Here is a 21257-nt window from a genome sequence, read left to right on the forward strand (position 1 = left end):
GTGGAAGCCACCCCATCTGTGGTCTTTTGCTGTAGCATCTCCAGCTGAGTAATACAGGCACGGTCTCTCAAAACCCACCCACATGATAGCACAGCAGTGGGACCCTGGCCCTTAGCCCAGTGCTGCCAGGGAGGTCACAGACACAGACTGCACCAAGGGACCCAGGACACACCCACCCATGTGTCCTTAAGGGATCTAACCCATCCCTACAAAACTCCTAGGAAAAAAGTGCCCAGCCTCTCAAGAAAAACTTTTGGGGGTGCTTCTTGCCTCAGTCGCCCCACAAAGTGTCTGCTGTCTCAGATGCCACCTGCTGGGACACTGGTGTGACGGGGCTGAGTTCAGTGCTGATGGATGGTTGGGTAGAAGGGCTGAGAGAGGATTGTGGGGGAGCATCCTGCTTATGCCGAGGCGGGAGTGGGTCACAAAGGGACCTGACTCTGCTGTGATTCATGGGACCGATGAGGCCAGGGCTTGGCTAACCTTGGGTGGGGGTTCCTGGAAGGCGGTGGGCTCCAAGATTTTGGGGGGTCGGTAGCGAGCGTTCCTCTCTTGCTCTATAGCAATGTCCTTCTCCATCTGATAAATGTCACTGCCAAGAGGTCAGGTCAGACAAGGAGAGAGAAACAAGGTCAGAGTTATATGCATCTCAGGGGCTCCTTGGAGAGACAGTCCCAGCCCAAGCTGGCAGCAGAAGCCTACCTGCAGCCCCGCCTCCCCTGCGCTTGCCCTCCTGCACCTGCTATTGATGCTGGTGCCCTGTGGAGACTTCCAATGTCCCAGCCAAGTTCACGACCCAGGCCTATGTCCCACATCTGCATCTCATTATACATCCCACCAATGCATCCAGGTGTGTGCTGATGGGGGCTGTGGGTTCACTCCCAGGTTAGCTGTGTGTGTGCCTCTGGCCTTTCTTACCTGATCCAGTGCTCCTTAACCTGGGAATGACAGACCTCAGAGGACTTTGGAATTATTGCCGGGGGTCCATGAATCCATAGTACCAAGTATTATGCACTATTGAATATATAATACTTGATACTGCATTTTCAAATGTATGTGCCTTCTATTGTGTGTCATAAAAATTAATGACAGCTGACTTCATTAGGTGGTCAAAGGATTCTAAGAGTGTAGCTATTGTTTCATAGAAGAATTCTCAAAATTTGATATTAAAAAGGCCTTTCCTATCCCAAAAGATTGGGATACACTGGTCAAATTATTTCTTAACTCTAAAGGAGGGACTGTCAGGCTGTGGCTTGAGGCAGCCTCCTGGGGTCTTCTGGGTCTTTGAGTGTCCTTTAGATCACAGCAGAACAGCCTGCTCATAATCCCATCCATGGCGGGGGGCTGGCAGGGTGCCTCTGATGGGGGCCACTGTCATAGCTCCCCACGGTTCTCAAGGCCCCAGAAACTCCCACCCTCATCACCCCAGAGCTTTTGCCCTCTCCAATTACATCTTTCAAATACTTTTCTCCTGGAGCCCATTGGCTTCTCAAATCTCCCTTACGAGGGACCAACAGAGGCATTTAGAATTAGTTGTCAATGAAGGGACAGACAGGGGCAGAGAGGCTTTCTAAGCTGGACATTTTGCAGACCATGCCAAAGTCCCTGCCCCACAAAAAATGGGGGCTCATCCCCAGTGCCCTGGCCTGGGAATTCCCAGCACCAGCCTGGGGCTGCCTCCGCATGAGGCAGTTTCTGGGGGCTATTTTCTTGTCCTCAAAAGATATGCCAGTATGTTAACTACATCATTTAAGTTTACAGTGTTTACAGTTAATTAAGCATGAGATTCCCTAAAGCAGGGTTCAGTAAATGACAGCCCACCAGACAATCCAGCCCCTACCTATTTTTGTATGGTCCCAAACTAAGAATGGCTTTTGTACTTTTTAATGACTGAAAACAAATAAAAAGAAGAAAAATATTTTACGACACATAAAAATTATGTGAAATTCAAATTTCAGTGTCTACAAATAAAGTTTTATTGGAACACAGCATTGTTTATTGTGGTTCTCAAGCTACAATGGCACACTTGAGTCATTTTGACAGACACTTGTATGGACTGCAAAGCCCCCAAAATTTACTATCTGACTCTTTGCAGAAAATGCTTGCTGACCCCCACCTTAAAGGAAGCCAAAAGAAGCCAGACCACCCATGGGAGAGCTGATGACAGGCATGCTACCTGGAAACCGGAGGACCCCCAGCCTCTAAAATGAACAACACCCTCACCAGTGACCTCTCAGGACCCAGGGAATCATGGCTCCCAGGCACAGAGAAGGATCTGACCCTCAGACCCCCGACCCCCATTCAGAAGGGAGAGTCTTGATAGGTCAAAAATGACCCCCCTCTTTGCTATCTGAGAGGAAAGACCAAAGTCTAGAGGAGAGGTGAGAGGGTGCCGTGGGAAAGCAGGTGGCATGTCCCAAACTCCACAAAGCACACAGACCCCTCAAGGAGAGTCTTGTGGTCAGTCTTGTGATTCAAACCTAACAAATACCTTCTGAGCACAAACGGTGAGTAAGGCACTGTGCTCGGGTTTGAGAGACGCCCAGATGAACAAGGCTGGCCTTGTCTCTGAGCTCATATCTGACAGTGACCTTGGTCTTGACCTCCTGTCCTCCAATAGAGTTACCGAGCGCCTATGTACTGAGTGTCTGGCATGGTGCTTCTGCTGGAAGTATCGACCAATTGCACCTGGATACCTGGCTCGGTGTTGGTCAGGAGGGAGGTCTGGGTGCAAGTCCCAGCCCCGTTTGTCACTGCCTTTGCTGAGTCCCCCACTCTGCGCCTGAACTGTGTCCTCCACAAGGTGGGAACAAGGACATGGGCTGCAGAGAGTGTTGAAGACCTAACCACATCTCGTTTAGGGAAGCACACTGCCAACCTCTCAGTGCCGCTGCACGGGAGCAGACCCTCTGCCCGCAGCCCCCGCCCCACGCTCACCTGAGGCTGCACACGAGCTCGGTGAAGCGGGGCCGGTCACTGGGGTCATAGTCCCAGCAGCGCGTCATGAGGGTGTATAGGATAGGTGGACAGAGGTCAGGCTTGGGCAGCCGGTCTCCTTTTTCCAGCACCCCGATGACATCCTTGTTCTCCAGCCAGAAGAAAGGCTGCTTCCCAAAGCTCAGGATCTCCCACATGCATACGGCTGAGGGCAGAAGAGGAGGACTCAGGCCCCATGCTGGGCCACCCTCCCCAAGAGCAGAAGCGGCAATCAGCACGTCCCGGCCAGGAGGAGCTCTGGTTTTGTCTGGCCTCCTCCTCCAGCACCCCAGGGGTCTTGCCCACAATGGTGGGCCACCCAAAGAACCAACAACCTACATCTGTAGTAAATGAACTTAGGCCCCCCTCCTAGACCCTTTCAACATGGAGTTGTTAGTGTTCTCTGGGGTCAGGAGGTGGCTGTCAAAGACACATCTCTGGGACCACCAGTGACTTCTCTTAGGAGGGAGGGAAGCCCCTATCAGAAAGCTGGAGTTGAACAGCTGCTGCCAGAAGCCCCTGACCTGGGGTAGGGGAGGCCCCCCAAGGCTGTGGCCATGATCCCCCCCCATCCACAACCAGGCCAGCGATGGAGCCAGCCGTGGGCCAGCCCTGCCCCCTCCTACCACTCCACAACATCTTAGAATGTAAAATAAATAAATAGGTAAATAAACAAATGAATCAATCAATAAATAAATAGAAGAAAGCTGGAGTTGGAAGCCTAGCGCCAACACTGTCTGAGCCTCAGTCTACTTATCTGGAAAATGGGAGCGATGATCATGAGATTTTCTTGGGCTGGCTATGGGAGAACTAAGTGGGAAAATCTATAGGACTGTGTTCTGTAAGGGGCCGTCCCTCCACACCCGGCTCTGTCTCTCTACTCTATGCACCCCCTTCTTAGAAACAACCTCTGAGCTCTCTTTGGGGATCTTCTCTGGGGTGTCTCCCCTTTAGTCCTCAGGGCTGGATGGTGGATTACATACTCACCGCGAGAGCCTCTTCCAGGAAGATGGACTGACACTGCCCAGGCCAGCCCTTAGCCCGTCACCCCGACCCACCACTGGCTTTCCCAGCTCTGAGGCTTCTCAGTGACCCCAGCAAAACAGAGCCCTGGGAACCTGGGGGTGTTGGGAGGGGAGAATCTGACCCCGTTTCCACACCCTCCTGTGTTGCCACTCACCAAACATCCAGACGTCGCTGGCAGTCGTGAAGCGGCGGAAGTTGATGGACTCGGGGGACATCCATTTGATGGGGAGGCGAGTCACAGAGGCTTTGGGCAATCAAAGAGGTTTGCAGAAGTTATGTAGGGAAGAAAGATCAGAATCACCCACAAATACAGCCTCCCCTCCGGAGATCCACGGCCCTGGGCCGCCCGGCCGTAGGCTTCCTTTTTGTGGGCTTTTGGCTTCAGCGAGCCCTTCAAGGGCAAAGCAGAGCTGGGAGCTCTCACCTTTGTAGTAGTCCTCTTCCTCAATGTACCGGGACAGGCCGAAGTCCCCCAGCTTCACACATTCAGGGGAGGCCACCAGGATGTTCCGGACGGCAATGTCCCTGGAAGAAGGGTGTCAAGACGAGGGTGAGGCACTGCCACTGTGGGAACAGGAACTCTTCAGAGAGACAGAGGGACAGATGGACAGAAGAGTGCTGCCCAGGGACCCAGCCTCCAGAGCAAAATCAGGCAGCCTCTGTCGGTCACTGTCCCTCCTGAGGGGTCCTATAAAGCCCAGCTCGGGTGGGAGCCAGGGTGGCCCCTCTGTGCCCAACACAAGCGGACCCTCTGTCGTGGCCTCCTTGTCACTGCAGGACTCTGTCACTCAGCAGCTCTTCCCACGAGTCTCTAACTTGAAGCCTGGCTTGGGTTCCCAGGACTTGCTGCATACACTTCTGTGCTGTTGGCCAGGCAGTCCCCGCTGCTGGGAGGTGTCACCCTGCTGGTTTTGCAGGGATGAGCCCCCACCTCTTCCCTGGTCACAATTCTCCCCTCCCCTTATACCACAGGCACGGCTGTGGCAGCAGCATTGCTAACTTTGGTGGAGCAGGTAGGATCCCAGGATCCTACATGTGACTGCGCACCCCGAGCCCCAACACACAGCCTCTCAGAACCCTCCGGTACAGGCGAGGAGACCGGGGCACAGGGAGTTGCAGGAATGGGCCCCGCAGGTTACTGGCAGGAGAAGGGTCAGCCCAGGCAGCCTGAGTGCAGAGCCGCCTCTCACCCCTTGCAGGGGGAGCACCACTGACTCGGTTTACCTCATGTTCTGGCATCACTCCCAACCCCACAACACATTCCCTGCTTGCTTCCCACAGGAAGGCTTCGCTTTTTAATGTTTGCTTTTGTTTACTGAAAAGGTGACTTGAAAGCATGGCAACTTCAAATAAACAATCAGGGATTGTTTATTTCTACGATCTATCATCTACAATCACACCACCTCAGCCCGTGACCATCGATGCCACACGTTTGACCCTCAGGCTAGAATGTGAGCCTCATGGGGAAAAGGGGGCTTGCCCATTTAAACCATCACCTCGCCCTGGAGCCTAGGACGGTGCCTGGCACTGAGTGGGAGTTCCATGACATTTTTTGAGTGACAGAATGGACGCCTGTTTGTACCCCCAGCAGGGCTTTGCAGAGGCTCAGGCATGAGGCCATGCAGCAGATGGCAATGGTGGGGTAAGCACCCCGCTGCTGTCTCCCCCAGGGGTCACGTTCCAGGTCAGGAACCTCCTTGCAGGGGATGGGAACAGAGCAAGGTGGAGCAGGGGCCAACTCCACAGCCAAAGGGAGGACAGGACGCAGCAGCCCGAGGGTGCTGGGAAGCCAGGGCTGCGTCTGGGCCCAGACCCCAGGATCTTCCCGGTGCTGCTCTAGCCCAGTCCCTCCTTCCTGGGCCACACGTCACCAGATGGCGAGCTGGAGGAGAGTGAGCCTGAGCAGGGTGGGAAGCTACTTCCCGGTACCCACAGCTGGAAGACACTGAGCTACAAGCAGACACCTCGGGCTTCAGAGTTACTCTTAACAGTCCTGTGCAGCACACACGGCTATTTTAACTTGACAGATGAGGAAACAGGCTCTGAGAGGTTGCGCAGGGCTCTATGTTGCTGCGACCAGCAGGGTCAACTCCTGGGTCCCAACACTGGCCCGTGCACTCCTCTCCTATACCTGTGCACGCAGTTGATGCTCTCCAGGTAGGCCATGGCTTTGCATATCTGCAGCGAGTACAGGACGAGAGTGAGCACCTTCAGGGAGTTCTTGTTTCGCTCCAGGTAGTGGCCCAGCTGCGGGAAGAGGAGGTACCATCAAGACCCCCGGTACCACTCCTGCGTGGAGCCAGTGGGACAGGAGGGCAACCCCAAAGCTGGCAGCATGTCTCAGTCATCTCTGCACACAGGCCTCTGGGTTGTTTCAGCTGAATCCAGAAGGCGGGGAGAGGGAAGAAGAAAGGGCCCCTCGCTCTAAGTGCCTCCCACTGGGTGCCCGCTCGTGTGTGGCCCGATTGTCATCCCAGTGTCCCCTCAGTGCACCTCCAGCTCACCTCCCCATAGGGATACAGTTCCATGATGATCCAGGTGGGCTCCTCTTCAATGATGCCAATCAGCTTCACAATGTGCGGGTGGTCGAGATTCTTCATGATTACTGCAGTGGGGGGCAAGGGGGAGGGCCGGGGAGGCTCAGAGTCTGTACTGTCCCCACGGGGAGAAGCGGGGAGTAAATCCTCCTCCAGCATGGTGCAGGCACTGCTCACGCTTCCTGCTCCTGGGTTGCTGGCCCCCTCCCACCTTGGGGTCCTGGGAGGTCTCAGGGTCCCTCCCTAGGGGACGCCTACCTGCCTCGCTCATGAACTTCTCCTTGCTATCTAGAGTGCAGTCTTCCTTGCAGGTCTTGACGGCCACATTGATTTTCTCTCCTTTCTGCAACAAGAGCGTGTTCAGGGTCCTTCGGTCCCACCTAGTGCTCAAAAGAGTGTCCCCTCCCGGCCTCAACATGGCCATCCTCTGACTTTGCCGCTAGTCGACTCCCCCTCTCCCTCCCCACTACCTTTTTTCTTGATCAGGATCAGGCCGTGTTACAACCAGGAAGGGCTTTAGAGATCAGAGAACTCAAGCCCCTGGCTGTCCGGATGAGGCCACTGAGGCTGAGGGTCACAGGGTCTGCCCAAAGTCAGCGGGTGGGTTGTGAAGCCCCTGCTCGGCCATCGCCAGACGCGGGGTCCAGGCCACTTTCTCTCCCTTTATTGCTGGGCTTTAAACTCTTGCTGCCCATTCCTGCATCTGCCTTTCCCTGGAGCCTGCTAGAAGCACGACCACACGCGCAAACCTTGCTCTGCCCCTCAGGGCCTCAAGACCAGCTCCCGCCTTGGATCCTGTGTTTCTCTTCTCAGAACTGGACCTTGATCCCGCCTCCCCCCCTCTGTTCCCCCACCAAGAGGTGGCGGCCCTCCTCCAGGTCCTGCCTCTATTTCAGTCCCTAGGATTTTGCTACTCTTCCTAGAAAGGCCTCTCATCGCCATCACACCCTGAGTATTACATGAATCTCACATGCAAAGTGCATGAGGATGCACCGCGTCATGGCTGCCACCTCCACTCCACTAAGATTGGAGCCCTTGCCTCACCCTACAGACCAGCACAAGAGGAGCATCAGGGAGGAGTCTGGAACTCACGTGATTTGTGTAGACACCTTCGTAGACCTCCCCAAAAAAGCCTTCGCCAAGAATACGATTCAGAACCACATCTTCGCGGGTAACTCCATACTGTGGACCTGCACAGATGCAGAAAACAGAGTCCCAGGGCATAGAGACCAGCAGGCAGCCCCTGGGGAACCCAACTGTCTACAGAACCTAAAGCCAGGCGTCACCAGACCCCCCAACACCACCCCAGCCAAGATCCAGGTGCTGGGCTGGGCAAGGGGATCTACAGTGTTCCACTGTCTCAGGCACAGGGACGAGCCATCACTCCTTTCCCTCTGAACGCTCAGTCCTAGGTCCACGCTCTTAGAACCCCACAGTTCCACAGGCAAACAGAGGTCAATCAGGATGGGAGAAGAAAGAGCTATCTCAGCTTTCAGATCCAGCGTGTCTTGGTCTGCCCGTCGGAGCCACACGGGGGAGCACAAAGGAGGGACAGAATGCTCCCTGTGGTGTCACACAAGTGCATGTAATGTCACTTCTCAGGGCCCTGACTGTGGTTGTGGTGGTGGGGTCAAGGACCTACCTCCAGGCCTCCGCAGGGTCTCATCAGGAATCTCTGCATAGATGTCTGACTCTGGAACGACAGGAAGACGCCCATCCCATGGACAAGATGCCCTCAGTGGGCACTGTCAGGAAGCAGCATGTGGCTCCCACCCCAGAGGCCAGTGGAGCCAAAGCGGGGTGGAGGTGGGTGGAAGCCAGCCGAGCCCTGGCTCCCGTCCCGGGGTTCAGAGCGGCCACAGAGCTTTGGGTGCTTTAGCCTGAGTTCCTGCTCATTATTTAGGACAAAGTGGTTACTCTCCCTTAAACTCAGTTTCCCTTTCTGTGACATAAATGTTTCTGAGGAATGCTGTAAAGATGGAATAAAATAATACTTGTTATGTGTTTAATACCGTTACAGGCTTAATGTTTGTGTCCCCCCCCAATTCACATGCTGAAGCTCCAATCCCTGATGTGACTATACTGGGGGGCGGGGGGTGTTGGCAGGTGATTCCCAGGATGGGACTGGTGCCCTTATAAGAAGAGAAAGAGAGACCAGAGCTCTGTCTGTCTTCACCATGTGAGGACACAGAGAGAACTGGCCATCGCACACTGGGAAGAGAGATCTCACCAGATGCACAGTCTGCCGGCACCTGGATTTGTACTTCTAGAACTGTGAGAAACAAATGTCTATTTTTGAGCCACGCAGTCTATGGTATTTTGCGCTGGCAGCCTGAGCTAAGAGAAGCGTGGTGCTGTGTACTAACTACTCAGTACACATTAGCTATCATGATTAATGATATTTTAAAACCATCATTAAGAAGTGACGGGGAAGGACATTTTTCTGTGATTGGGAGGGACCCCTGGGCAATGTCACCAGCACAGGCAGAGTGAGGCTCTCGGCACAGGCGGAAGATGAGGCGGGCTTACCTATGCTGCAGCTTTCAGAGAGGTGGGACCGCCGAGCCTCCAGGTTTCTGCAGGAGGAGGTGGGGGCAGGATCCAGGTGAGCTCAGAGCCTGGCAATGTTCCCCTGGTGGCCTCGGCCCACCCTCCCCACCCGCCTTGTCTGGGGACGCAGCCCATCCTGGCTGGCAATAACCTGGGAGCACAGCCCAGGCTGCCGGGGAGGTGGGAGAAGGACAGCAGTGATCCCCTCAGGATAAGGCCAGGTGGCATCAGGGCACGGGAATATTCCTGCAGGTATTTACTGCAGGGGGAAAATCATCCTTGTGAAATGCTGGGACTCCAGTGTTCTCCTGGGGCCCAGAAGCCGGGAAGTACAGCGTTGGGGGCTCCCTGTTTGCTCTTCCTCTGTTGCAGCACAAGCTGAGCTCAGGGCCCTGCCCTGGCCTCCCCGGGGTACTCACAGCATGGGGATCTGGGGCAGGCTGTTCCGCTTCTCACCATCTGCGGGGAGAGACGGTGGGGGTTGGAGCCAGCGAGTCCAGGTCCTGGGGGCAGTGGATGGCCAGCCTCCTGCTCCTACAAGGAGTCCCCTCCCTGCCATTCTGTCCTCTCTTGGCATCAGAGTGGAAGCCGGGTCGGCCTCAGGCCAGAACTGGAATCCTCCCTGGAGGTTTCCTTCTGACACTGTTCCCAAGCTACTGGACCCCTGCCTCCTGATTCCGACCCCCAAAGCAGAATGCACACACAGGAGGGACCAACCATGTTCCAGCAATAGCTCTGATCTCCCTGGGGCACCAAACCCCTCTTCTCCAGACCCGTCTCTGTACGGCCCTTGACCAGCAGGGCCGGGGGAGATGGGCCAGCCCGGGCCCTGCAGCTGACAAGCCAAGATGGGTCCGCAGGAAGTGTCTGGGGGACTGCCTGAGCGTCTCTCACATCCCTAAAGCCTCTTCATTCACCCTCTGCCTCTGGGGGCCTGCTCAGCTGTGCTGCCATCTGGTCTGGCCACTGTGCCTTCCAGGGGAAGCCCACCTTTCTTGGGATGAAGGATGAGAGAGCCTTTGTGCTCCCCCTGCAGCCGGCAGTAACCGTCGATGAGGTCAGCCATATTCTCAGCCTCCGCCAGGGACGACGTTTTGATGGACAAGGACTGCAGACAAGAGCCCAGGCGAGGATGAGACCCCAGGGCCTTGGCCAGAGTCTGCCCCACAGGGCTGGAGCAGAGACTGCAGGACTCCTGCCACCCACCGCCCGCTGGGTGCCTTGCACAGCCTTTCCGGGCTCTGTTCGCCTTCCCTGTGGCCACCAGGGGGCACGCTCGCCACCCTCCCAACTGGACGCCTGAAGCTCTGGGGGCCCTTTTCAGGTCGCTCTTATTTTGGTCTCTGAGTGCACAACACCATGCCTTGTACCTAATAGGTGCTCAATGTGCAAAAGCAGAAACAGAAAAGGGAAGAGAGAGGGAGTGGAGCAGGGGACAAGGGAAGGAAGGCGAGATAGACAAATGCTCTGCAGCCTGAGCTCTCTCTGCCACAAAAAGCCTGTGTTCCTAAGGTCTTGATTTCTGAGTTATCGTTCACTGGGTAAAAGGTAGTCCTCTGATCTGTACCGATTTCTCGTCACCTTGACCTACCCTAAAAACTTTTCCAACTTCTTTCCTGACGTTTTTAAAAAATCACGTTGTTTCCTGGATTGCCTTATAATCTATTATCATTATGGTACCTTCCTTGTCTAAGTGCTGGGTGCAGTTTCCTTAACAAGATCCCAAAGGCCAGGGAACCCCCAGCTTCCCGCCCACCCTGGCCAGTCTGGCTGAGCAAGAACTCTCAACCTGCTGCCGTGCCCTGCAGAGCTTGCAGGCCCCCGAGACGCTCACCTGGGGGGCCCCTTCGATGCCCAGCTGCAGGACCGCCTGGCCCTCCTCCAGCGGAAGACATCTGATGGACTTGATCTGCTTGAACTCGGCCAGGCAGGTGGGCTGTGGGAAAGGAAGGGAGCCCTTCAGACCACCACACAGCTGGGATCAGGCCATAGATTGGTCAGTATGTGGGGTGGACAGGAGGAACTGGGAGTCTTTCCGTGGGACTAAGAAGGAAAGAAAGACTATTACATCTGGAAGCATCATCTAGCCCAAGCACCTCACTTTGTAGAAGAGGAAATGAGGTCTGAAGAAAGCCAGGACTTGCCCAAGGTCATAGCCCAAGCTGATGGTAGAGCCAGGACTAGAACGTCCCCCAGGCAACTCACTGTCTCATTTTGCCACAGAAAGAGCAACTCTTGCAGCTGACCAAGGAGAGTCATAAAAGCTTCCTTCTCTCCCCTCCGCACCCCCGCTTCTGTGCAGAGCATGGTCACAGGGAAGTGAAGAACCATCTGCCCCATGCTGCTATCCCCAGACTCTCTCTCTGCAGCCACGCACACCAGCGCATGGCCTTACAAGGTCTCTGCTCCCAGCAGTGGGATGAGAAGGACCAATGGGCCGGACAGGAAGGAGGCAGGAGAAGGGGAAAGAGCTCTAAGCCTGGGCTGGGGCTGGGGGTGGGCTGCCACTGTTTCCCTCTACCTTTGCATCTTGACTTGTCAGCTGGCGGATGCCTTTAGGGCCAATGACCAGGTCCACAGTAATGTTCCATCCTTGCTGGAATACAAGAAGAGAGGGGACTGTTGCTCCAGTTCTGTCCACCCCACATTTCAGAAATGTGAAGAACAGCTCACGAAGCTAGACATGGGCCACTGTCTCTTGGGCTGTCTAGCTCCTTCCACCCTCAAACCCAGGCTTACCCACAGCCTCTCCCAACACCCTGCCCATCTCCCTGAGTGGAGGCCGGCATCTCAGCTCCTTGCTGCCAGCAGGTGGGTTGGCACTAGCTCCCCCAGGCAGCTTGACCTGCAAAGCTCCACTCTCTGAGAACCTCCAGCCTCCCCCACCCTGGATGGCCTCTGGCCCCTTTCCCAAGAGGCCTGGGACCCAGGTCAGGGGGAGGCTGAGGGGAGCCGTCATTACGATGAGCTCGCAGCGGTAGGTCTCCTGGTCGATGTTGGCAAAGCCAGCAAGGGTGTTGAAGAACTTCCTGACACACTCCTCCTCCTTGAGCGATGCGTACTGCTGGAACGTCTGCTGGATCATCTTCCGGAACTGCTTGGGCTGGGGAAGACATGGGCCGCGGTGAGCCAGACCTACTCCTTGGAACTTGGATCCCTTCCCCGAGGGTCCCACTGAAAGGCTGCCCACTGCTGGACCTTGGTCCCCAAAGCCGCGGCCACCAGAGCAGCAGTGATCAATCACCCCAAACCCACACCCGTCATCTCAAGGAGGATCTCCGTAGCCCAACGAGGGAAGGAAGGTGGCCACCTGGTGCTCAGGCCACACAGCTAAGAAGCTCATCTCATCCTGATTCTCCAGCACAGAAAGGGCCCCCGGATGCACTTGGCTGTCCTGCATCCAGATGGCCCAAGGCAGCGCAGAGGCCCTGGCTTCTCTCAGTAGCCTCAGCCTGGTCCCTCCATCTCTAGTCCTGGGGATCAGCACTAAGGGGTTCTTCTGGGCCCTCGCCCACTGGTGTTCTCACCTTTAGGTTCTCTTGCATTTGCTTTGGGAAAAACAGGTCCAGCCCCACTTCCTTTCTGAAAGAAGGGAAACGAAGGCAGAGTTTGACCCCCTCACTCCCATCCCAGGACCCCGACCAGTCGGGAAAAGGTGAGAGGGTGTGGGGAGAGGGACCCTGCCTGGCTATGGTCTGCAGGGCACTGGAGAAGAGGAAGGGAGGAGGGTGGTGGGCAGACCCCGGGACTTACTCCAGGAGCTCAAAGTTGGACTTCTTGTCAAGTGCATTGTGGGGCATATCCTTAAAGAACCGCCTGGAAAGAGAGAAGTTGTGGAGAGGAGGGCTGATGGCTGGAGACCGGGGCACCCATGACCCCTATACCTGCCTGATGTGGGAATTGCCAGGAGGGGAAAGTTAGGAGAGTCACACAATGTGATATTTAGGAATCTGTGAGGAAGAGGAAAACCCACGCATTTCATTCCTAGAGAAGAATCCAGCCTTGTGCTCTGGGAGACCCAGCACCAGGACTGGGCACATGTTAGACCCTATCTGTGGCCTTTAGACATGACCCAAGGCGTCCAACGCTCACACTGTCACCCTAGGAACACCGCTTCACCTTCAGGTCCTGTGTTTCCTTTCTGATTTCTTTTTCCCTTATTTGCTGTCTCTGAAATTTTATATGTGTGTATGTTTGTGTGTTTATTTAAAGAATTATTCAGCGTAGTACGTATAAAAGCTTTAGAACTTACAGTACAGAAGAAAATAAAAACAATCCATTGTCCTACCAACAGTGGTGACATCTATTAATATTTCATGCATATTCTTTAAGTCCCATGTTCCCTAATGATGTATGTTTTGATGAAGACTTTCACGTATTATTGATTTGTAGCAACTGTGTTTTAAGCTGAGATCAAATTGTCAATGAACCCACATGCACCAGCCTCCTTCCCTGTCTAGGTCACTGTGTCTAGTAATTTCATTGACTGTTGCAGACATTGTCCTTCTCATGATTGTGCATTAAAGTACAGATGGTCCCTGGCTTACAGGTTGAACTTACAATTTTTTGGCCTTATGATGAGTTTATGGGACACAATCCCATTGTAAATAGAGGAGCATCTGTAATTCAGTGATCCTTTAAACCCAGGTGTCCTTGTAGACATCTGGCAACAGTTTTGTGCTAATACTATAAGCAGAGAGAGGCAAGTAGCTTATGATCAAAAAGTAGTAAATTTAGATAGTTCACTGTGTTTAGAAAATAGGAAGGCTAAATCCTCACTTCATACTCTATTTGTCTAGAATATTTATTCTTGATGGATTAAAGGATAGATGGAAACAATAAAACCATTTTAAAACTAGAAAAAAATCTAGGAAAATATTTCCAAATCATGGGGCCAAAAAGAACATCCAAAGCATAAAATTATAGAAGAAATCCCCAATACAAACTTAAAACATACAATGTTATATTCTTAACAATTTCTAATGAATGGTGTCTTTGAGTATATTGTCAAACAAAATAAGTAGTTATCTCTTAACAAATATGGTTTCAGTTTTAGAAACAATAAATGCATTAGAAAAAATCAGCATGCACCTACCTTGTAAATGGATGTTAATCCCTGGTTAATTGAATTCCAGGTAATTTTAGGAATTTATTTTCCTTTTCTACATGTGCTGAATATTCCACATTAAATAAGTATTGTCTGTTTTACTTGAAAAAATCAAACGCAGTGAATTTAGCCCAACCATCATAACACAAACCTTCTGGGCTCAATACCTGCTGAGATGACCTGCCCCATAGCCACACATCAATGTGGTGGAAAGTCCTTCTTTCCCATGTCTTCGTCTGACTGGGCCCCTGGAACTACAGAGACTAAGTTTCACCCCTTTCTCAGATGTCATTATTTGAAGGCGATTATTTTATCATGACCTTCTTCTGTGTTTCCCCCGTTTGCCTCCCTCCCTAACCCCCAGTACACACGCACAAGCTCATAATCCTCAGTACTTGAGCAGTTTCACTTAGATGCAAATAAGAATGAAGGGGAACGGAGTGGAGGGGGGAGAAAGCGGCCTGAGAAGACAAGTGGTCTGTCCAGGCAGGGCAGGCTGAGTTTGTTTAAAATGCCACAGGTGGGAATGGTGCGGAGGCAGAAGACAAAAAGTCTCTAATATAAAATTTTTCTTACAGAATTCAGAATGAGTACATTTAAATGAGTTTTAATGACTAATAACATTTTATGATGGCTCAGTCAATATTATTAAATTTTGTCTTACAATATCGAATATATATATACATTTTGGTTTTTGGCAGATAGCTGTTAAGGGGATCTGAACCCTTGACCTTGGTGTTAGAACACCGCGCTCCAAACCACAGAGCTAATCAGCCAGCTTCTAAAAGATGCAAGGAGAGCACAACTTACAACATGTTAAATAAAATAGGGCCAGAAGGAAATCACAAAATGAGATAAAGAATGTGGCAAGCACGTGGTAGTACTGTAGATGTTTTCACTGAGTATAGGTTTGGGGTTTGGTTGTCCTGGCTGCCAGGGTTACAGATAAAAGATCTCATTTAAGGGCCAGCCGTGGCTCACCTGGGAGAGTGTGGTGCTGACAACACCAAATCAAGGGTTAAGATACCTTTACTGGTCATCTTTTAAGAAAAAAAAAAAATCTCATTTAGTGCACAATTTAGCAAGTGCAAATATTTGCCATAAATGAGGGATTTTGTTACTGAAATTAAAATGTTTGGAAAGCCACTGATTAAAAGAAAACTAATATTGTTAATATTAATTTTACCAAAAATAAGAAGCCAATTTCATATGTTTTTTCCCTCTTGTAATGAAGGGACAGCAGAAAGCAACAAGACATCTATGCAAAATCCAGTTGGTTATGTTTTTCTTCCAAACAGCAACAGAAACATTAACTCGTTACCAACATGTAAAAGTTAGCTGCAAACCAAAATGTGTTTTGAAGCACAGCAAGCCAAGTGTTCTTTCTCCAATCTTTACTTATTATCAGTTACTACTTAACTAATCTTGGGTTGCACATTCACCTGATTTTTTAGGTCAGAACACTCTGGGGTTCTTCTGGGGGTGGGCAATGATCCTGGGTGCCTCATGTTAAGGGGGAGAACTTATTTGGTTCCTCAAACTGGGTAGGTACTAATTTCTAGCATATAAGTCCATAAATTTCAAATTTTAATTTATAGGGGGATATTTAGATAACATAAGATATTTGGCATTTACAAAGCACTTCTAGTAAATCAATAAAAAGTTAACGACATGTTATTTCAACTATATGACATTCTGGAAAAGGCAAAACTGTGGCGACAATGAAAAGATCAGTGGTTGCCAGGGGCTGGGGGGAGGAGGGATGAAAAGGTGGAACACAGAGGACTGTCAGGGCAGCGGAACTACTCTGTGTGATGCTACAATGTGGATACGTGTCATTATACACTTGTCCAAACCCACAGAATGTACAACACCAGGAGTGAACCCTAATGTAAACTGTAGACTTTGGGTGATAATGACATGTCAGTGCAGGTTCATTGATGGCAACAAACGTGCCAGCCTGGAGGGGGTGTTGACCGTGGGGGAGGCTGTGTGTGTGTGGCGGGTGGGCAGAGGGTATATATAGAAACTCTCTGTAACTTTTGCTCAATTTTTCTATGAATCTAAAACTGCTCTAAAACATAGACTATTAAAAATGAGTAAATAAACAAAATAAGGGTAAAGAGAAAAAAATTAATAAGAGAGTAATTATCGAGCACTTTTGTACCTGTCACTGTCCTAAGTATTTTAAACACATTAACTCACTCATTCCTCATAACAACCCTGTAAAGTTGCTACTATTATTATTACAGATGAATGAACTGAGGCCCAGAGAGGTTAAGTGACTTGCCCAAAGTAACACAGCTAATGGAAGAAGCAGGACACACATGTGGGTGGCCCAACTCCAGACCATTCGCTCTGCATCATTATGCCCAGTTGCTCCTTGATGGGAGTTGAATCCATGGAGGATTCATTTCACTAATCTAATCTCATGTGCACATCCTACTTCCTCTGAAAGCTAGGAAAAATACATTTTTTTCCCCCTGGAGACTTCATATATCTGTAGGCAGGTGACGTAATCAATAATGTTAATAGGACAAAATACTGCCGATGATTTGCATGTAAGTCTGCACTCTGGAACCTTTTCAGGCAAGAGCCACAGCCCTGGAAAATTCTGCCTTATGACCTGATTTTCAGAAATGATTTTCACTCTCTTGGTGCAAAATAGTTGTAACCCGACTTTAAAATAGCTCGTTACGATATCTTTGTATACATAGCTTTGTATTTAACTCTAAAGGTCACTGTGCCTGAAGATCTTCCATGAGGTTTACAAAACTGGTGTTTTCCACATACTGTCCCTAGTATCGTACACCCTGCACCTTGGCGGTCAGCCGGTAGGAAGAGAAACATCTATCTGACTCTGGTTGTCAGACTCGGGAGACATGAAACATATGCCACTTTCAGGAAACAAGCATGGTTTGGGGACTAATCCTGAGCTAATTAAGAAGCAGACATCACTAGATTCTGCGCTCCCGGCAGCACTGTCTGCGAGAACCACATCGGATACCTCATGCTGCTGTCCAGCACGTTAGCACAGGCCTGGCACTTAAGCCACCGCCAGTAAGAGTTTGGAGAGAGGATGTAAGGACATGAAATGGAATGCTGCTGTTTTATTACAAAGGGATGATTGTTTGACAGGCGACTTAAATGACTGGCATCTCAAAGTGATGCTAGAGTCCTGGGTATGAGATCCATAAATAAAACAGGTAAATATAAGCTTTTTCCAATTGTGCAATTTCAGAGGGGAGGATGTGACTGGGTAGGATGTGATGCAGGTTATAGGGCTGCAGTGGTCTTCGAAGGCATAAAAGGCACATGTAATAAAATACATGTCACAGACTGCTTCTGGTCCAGTACACTGAGCTCCCAAGATCTCTGTCCATGGCACCGAAGTAGGCTGACTTCCAGCCGTCTGCAGGGGCTGCAGACTTGCTCTGCACGGAGGGCCCTGGTGCTCCCTCGCTTGTTGGGACAGAGTCACCAAGTAAAGCAAAGGGTAGCAATTAAGGCCATGCTTGACCTGTTCTGCCATAAACGCCAACAGTCTCGGATGCTGCAATCAAAGTGGGACCCTCACCTTCCCGTCCCATGGCCTCCACTGGGGGACCCATCAGTACTTTCTCTGAGATCCAGGGTGGGGCTCCAATTCCCCAGTAGCCCCCAAGTCTGTAGAAGCAGCTACGGAGTTCTGCTCTTTATGAACTTTAAGGTCACAGACAGGGTCAGGACTCCCTCTACAGCTACATATCTAGCAAACCAGAAGGAAAACCCTTTGCCAAAGGCTTCTCTGTCAATGGTCCTAAAGTTCCTCCCAGCAGCTACTGGAAGGCTAACTGCACCCAGGTCACCTGGGGGACTGGTCAAAAATGCATATTCTAAGCTCCCACCCAGATCTACCAAATCAGAGTTCCCAAGGTAGGGGTAGGGTATCTCTGGAGTATTAAGCTCTCGGGTGATTATACTGGCAACCTGATGTTGGAACCACTGAGGGGTAGAGGGGCAGGAAGGGGAGGTGTAGAGGCTGCGGATGGTGAAACTGAATGGCAATGCCTCAGTTAACACAGGGCTAGAGACTAGGTCTACTGCATCCTTCTCCTCTGTCCCAAATGGCGATGGCATCTGGACAGACAAGAGTAAGGCCTAATTTCTTAGACTGTCATTCTGATGATGTCATTCTGATGATGTCACTGTAATGATGTCATAGACTGCCATTCTAATGATGGTGCCTTCCTCCCTCAGCCCCAACTTACCCCTGCAGGCTCATCCCCCACGAATCTACAGTCAATCTTTTTCCTCCCACTGGTCCCTGGGCCTGGAATGCACCCCTCTGCCCCCCATTATCTGCCAATTGAAATTTTTCTCCTCTCAGGAGCAGTTCAAACCCCCTGTTCCTGATGCCTTCAGGAAGGATTGATGGCTCCTACATGAAAGTCTGTTTGGTCTGTCACCCCCCGCAAACACTGTACATTTCAGGGCATCTCTGGATGGTGTCCTAATTCTGTGCACAGGTATCCAGGGCCTGCTGGAGCTGGGGATACAGCAGTGGACATCACAGATGGGAATCCCTAAATTCCAATGTCCCACAGAACCTGGCCTGGTGATCAAGGGACATTTGCTGAATTGCTTGAATGGCAGCAGAGATGACTGACAGGTGGGACAGGCAAGGGCCGTGGTGGGTAAGAAGGTGGGGGACCGGCCAGGGCGGGAGCTGGCCCTCCATCCCTCCTAACCCAGGATATCACAAAGTGTCTTGGGGCCTCACCCTCTGCCAGCCACCTCTTCTTCCACCCCGACTACCACATACCCACTCCTGTGTCCCACTCTGTACGTGAGGAAAGTCCGGGCCTCAGGCCACATACCTGAGCTCCAGACAGCCCAGCTGCAGGGCCATACCCTCGCTGACCTTGCTGGCGTAGCGCTGCATGTAGTCGCTCCGGAGCTGGCGGGCAGGAAGGCCAAGGTCAGGCTCACTCCCTCTCCCCCACTTCCCTGGGGGGAGGGCTCTCACCACCCCACCACTGCCCAGGCAGCACTGTGGGGGCGGGGGCTCCCTCTCATCTCCGCCTCTGCCTCCTGCCTCCCTCTAGAACCCTGGGAGGGGAGCTCACGACTCCACAGGCCAAGGCCTGGGGGTGTTAAGCAGTTGTCCTACATGTTCCTTCCTAGCTCCATGAGGCAGGAGGTTCAGATTTCCCTCCCCCACAACCCCCATTTTGGAGAGAAGAAAACAGATCTTGGGAGGAGCTGGTAATTTATCCAAAGCCCTGTTCATAAGTAGTGATAGACGTTATCTATGATCCAAAAGAAATCTGGCTTGGTTCCCTAGCAACCCAGGAGGGAGATATGAGGGGGTCTTCAGAAAGTTCATGGAAAAATTTGCGTTTTTTTTTTTTTTTTTTTTTTTTTTCCTTGCTGCTGGCTGGTACGGGGAACCAAACCAGTGACCTTGGTATTATAAGGCTGTGCTCTAATGAGCTGAGCTCACCAGTCAGCCTTCCAGGAACTTCTTGAAGTGCCCTCATACAGGAGGGAGCTAAGACCAGACAGAATATAACACTGGCAGCTCACTCTGTGCCCTCCACATGCAGTACATCCAGTGTGAGTCGCAGAGGCTCCAAGCAGCTCATGAGAGCCACTTATTCAATTTTCAGAAGTTTTGTAAGCTTGTGGATATCACATCAGTAGCTTGAAATAGGCCATGGTGGGAGTATTTACACCATGGGAACTGGCAAGTGCTACGAATCAGGGATTTTTTTCTTCAGAGAACCAATTTACCAGCACATTGCCAGTGATGCCATTTGGCCCTTGCAACAGCTCTATAAAGTAAGTGTTATTCCAATGTTCATTTTATAGAAGAGGAAACAGCTTCATGCAGGTAAATGAAGTTCCCAGGAATACCAGGTTAGAAATCAGAGCTGGGCTAGAGATCCCATGTGTCGGGCTGCAGGGCCCTGTGCTAAGTGCCCAAGGCTTCTCTTTGGCTTCTCTTCTGGCTTCACAGTCAGGCCTCCTGGGCCACCCGGCCAGGCCGAGAGCAGCCAGGAGCATCTGGGGCAGGTGAGCCAGCACTTAAGTAGCTAAGAGAGGATCAGGGCTGGGGCCTCTGGCAATGGACCTGGAAATGTCTTCAAGAGAAGTATCCTAGACTGGCCTCCAAAATCTGGACTTTGTCTTTCCATCTCCCTGGGATAGGATGGATAGTATTTGGCATTTAAGGAGCCGTGGGACCGTAGAGGCAGGAAGCTAAAGCACTTTTCACCTGTTGGTAAAAGTAAAGCAGCGTGGTCCTGTCCTCTTTCAGGCTCTCCATGAAGTCTTCTGGCAAGTAGCGGATTTGAAGGTCGTACCTGCAACGGGATATTCAGACTTTGGTTGACACAGGGAAGCTGGAATCTACAGGGGGCAGTGGGATACACCAAAGGCAGAAGCAGCCACACCCCCCAGCATGCCCACGAGGCTGCTGGCTTCCCATTCAAGACCTGTTTCTTCTTTCCCTCCTCTGTGGCCACCAGGCAGTGCCAGAGCCAGCCCTGTCTCATCTCTTCTCCCTTACAGCAATGTTGCTTTCAGGTTCACAGACAGCCATTGTCCTGGGCTCCCCTTCATCCCCACCTTTCTGTTTCCCCATCACCATGGCACCATCAGCACCCTGTCTGGGGACATTCCTAGATCTCTGCCTTGAGATGGGGAGAAGCTGTGAGCCCATGTTAAGCCTCGGAAAATATATCCATCGAATGCTATCGGAAGACTAAGCCTAGAATGCCGCTCAGGTGATCTAGAAGATTCTGAGGTGGGGGCGTGCTTTCAGGGAGGAGCTCCCAGGACCTTCCCCCACCACATTTGCCTCCCCCATTCCTACCTCCACTCTGCCTCCACGTGTAAACATTCATACTTGTCCTGCACCTCGCCCACCGTCATCAGCGGGTGCAGCCAGTGGATCTCATCCGACTTCATGTGCTTCAGCCTCAGCCCATAGCACTCAGCCAGCTGGATGTTGGGCCCGATCCGCCCACTCAGCAGGATGGAGGTGATGATATCCTGCAGAGGAGAGGAGGGGCGGG

At 51.7% G+C, this 21257-nt stretch overlaps 1 protein-coding gene across 2 annotated transcripts in view; it reads right to left on the minus strand.

Moving 5' to 3' along the window:
* PTK2B (protein tyrosine kinase 2 beta) overlaps nt 1-21257 on the minus strand; it is a 63430-nt gene that overhangs the window by 14690 nt on the left and 27483 nt on the right. For both annotated transcript variants that reach the window (XM_063086037.1, XM_063086036.1), the window contains exons 2-21: nt 21056-21234; nt 20456-20543; nt 19056-19135; nt 12843-12905; nt 12617-12671; nt 12052-12192; nt 11611-11685; nt 10924-11025; nt 10080-10197; nt 9509-9548; nt 9069-9115; nt 8182-8232; nt 7632-7729; nt 6798-6882; nt 6507-6607; nt 6134-6249; nt 4427-4527; nt 4157-4246; nt 2938-3142; nt 484-592 (exon numbers count right to left, since the gene is read on the minus strand). In XM_063086037.1, the coding sequence (XP_062942107.1) occupies nt 484-592; nt 2938-3142; nt 4157-4246; nt 4427-4527; nt 6134-6249; nt 6507-6607; nt 6798-6882; nt 7632-7729; nt 8182-8232; nt 9069-9115; nt 9509-9548; nt 10080-10197; nt 10924-11025; nt 11611-11685; nt 12052-12192; nt 12617-12671; nt 12843-12905; nt 19056-19135; nt 20456-20543; nt 21056-21234 (1944 nt within the window). The remainder of the gene's footprint in view (nt 1-483; nt 593-2937; nt 3143-4156; nt 4247-4426; nt 4528-6133; nt 6250-6506; nt 6608-6797; nt 6883-7631; nt 7730-8181; nt 8233-9068; nt 9116-9508; nt 9549-10079; nt 10198-10923; nt 11026-11610; nt 11686-12051; nt 12193-12616; nt 12672-12842; nt 12906-19055; nt 19136-20455; nt 20544-21055; nt 21235-21257) is intronic.

Source organism: Cynocephalus volans, chromosome 2 (assembly GCF_027409185.1).
Source record: "Cynocephalus volans isolate mCynVol1 chromosome 2, mCynVol1.pri, whole genome shotgun sequence".
NCBI lineage: Eukaryota > Metazoa > Chordata > Mammalia > Dermoptera > Cynocephalidae > Cynocephalus > Cynocephalus volans.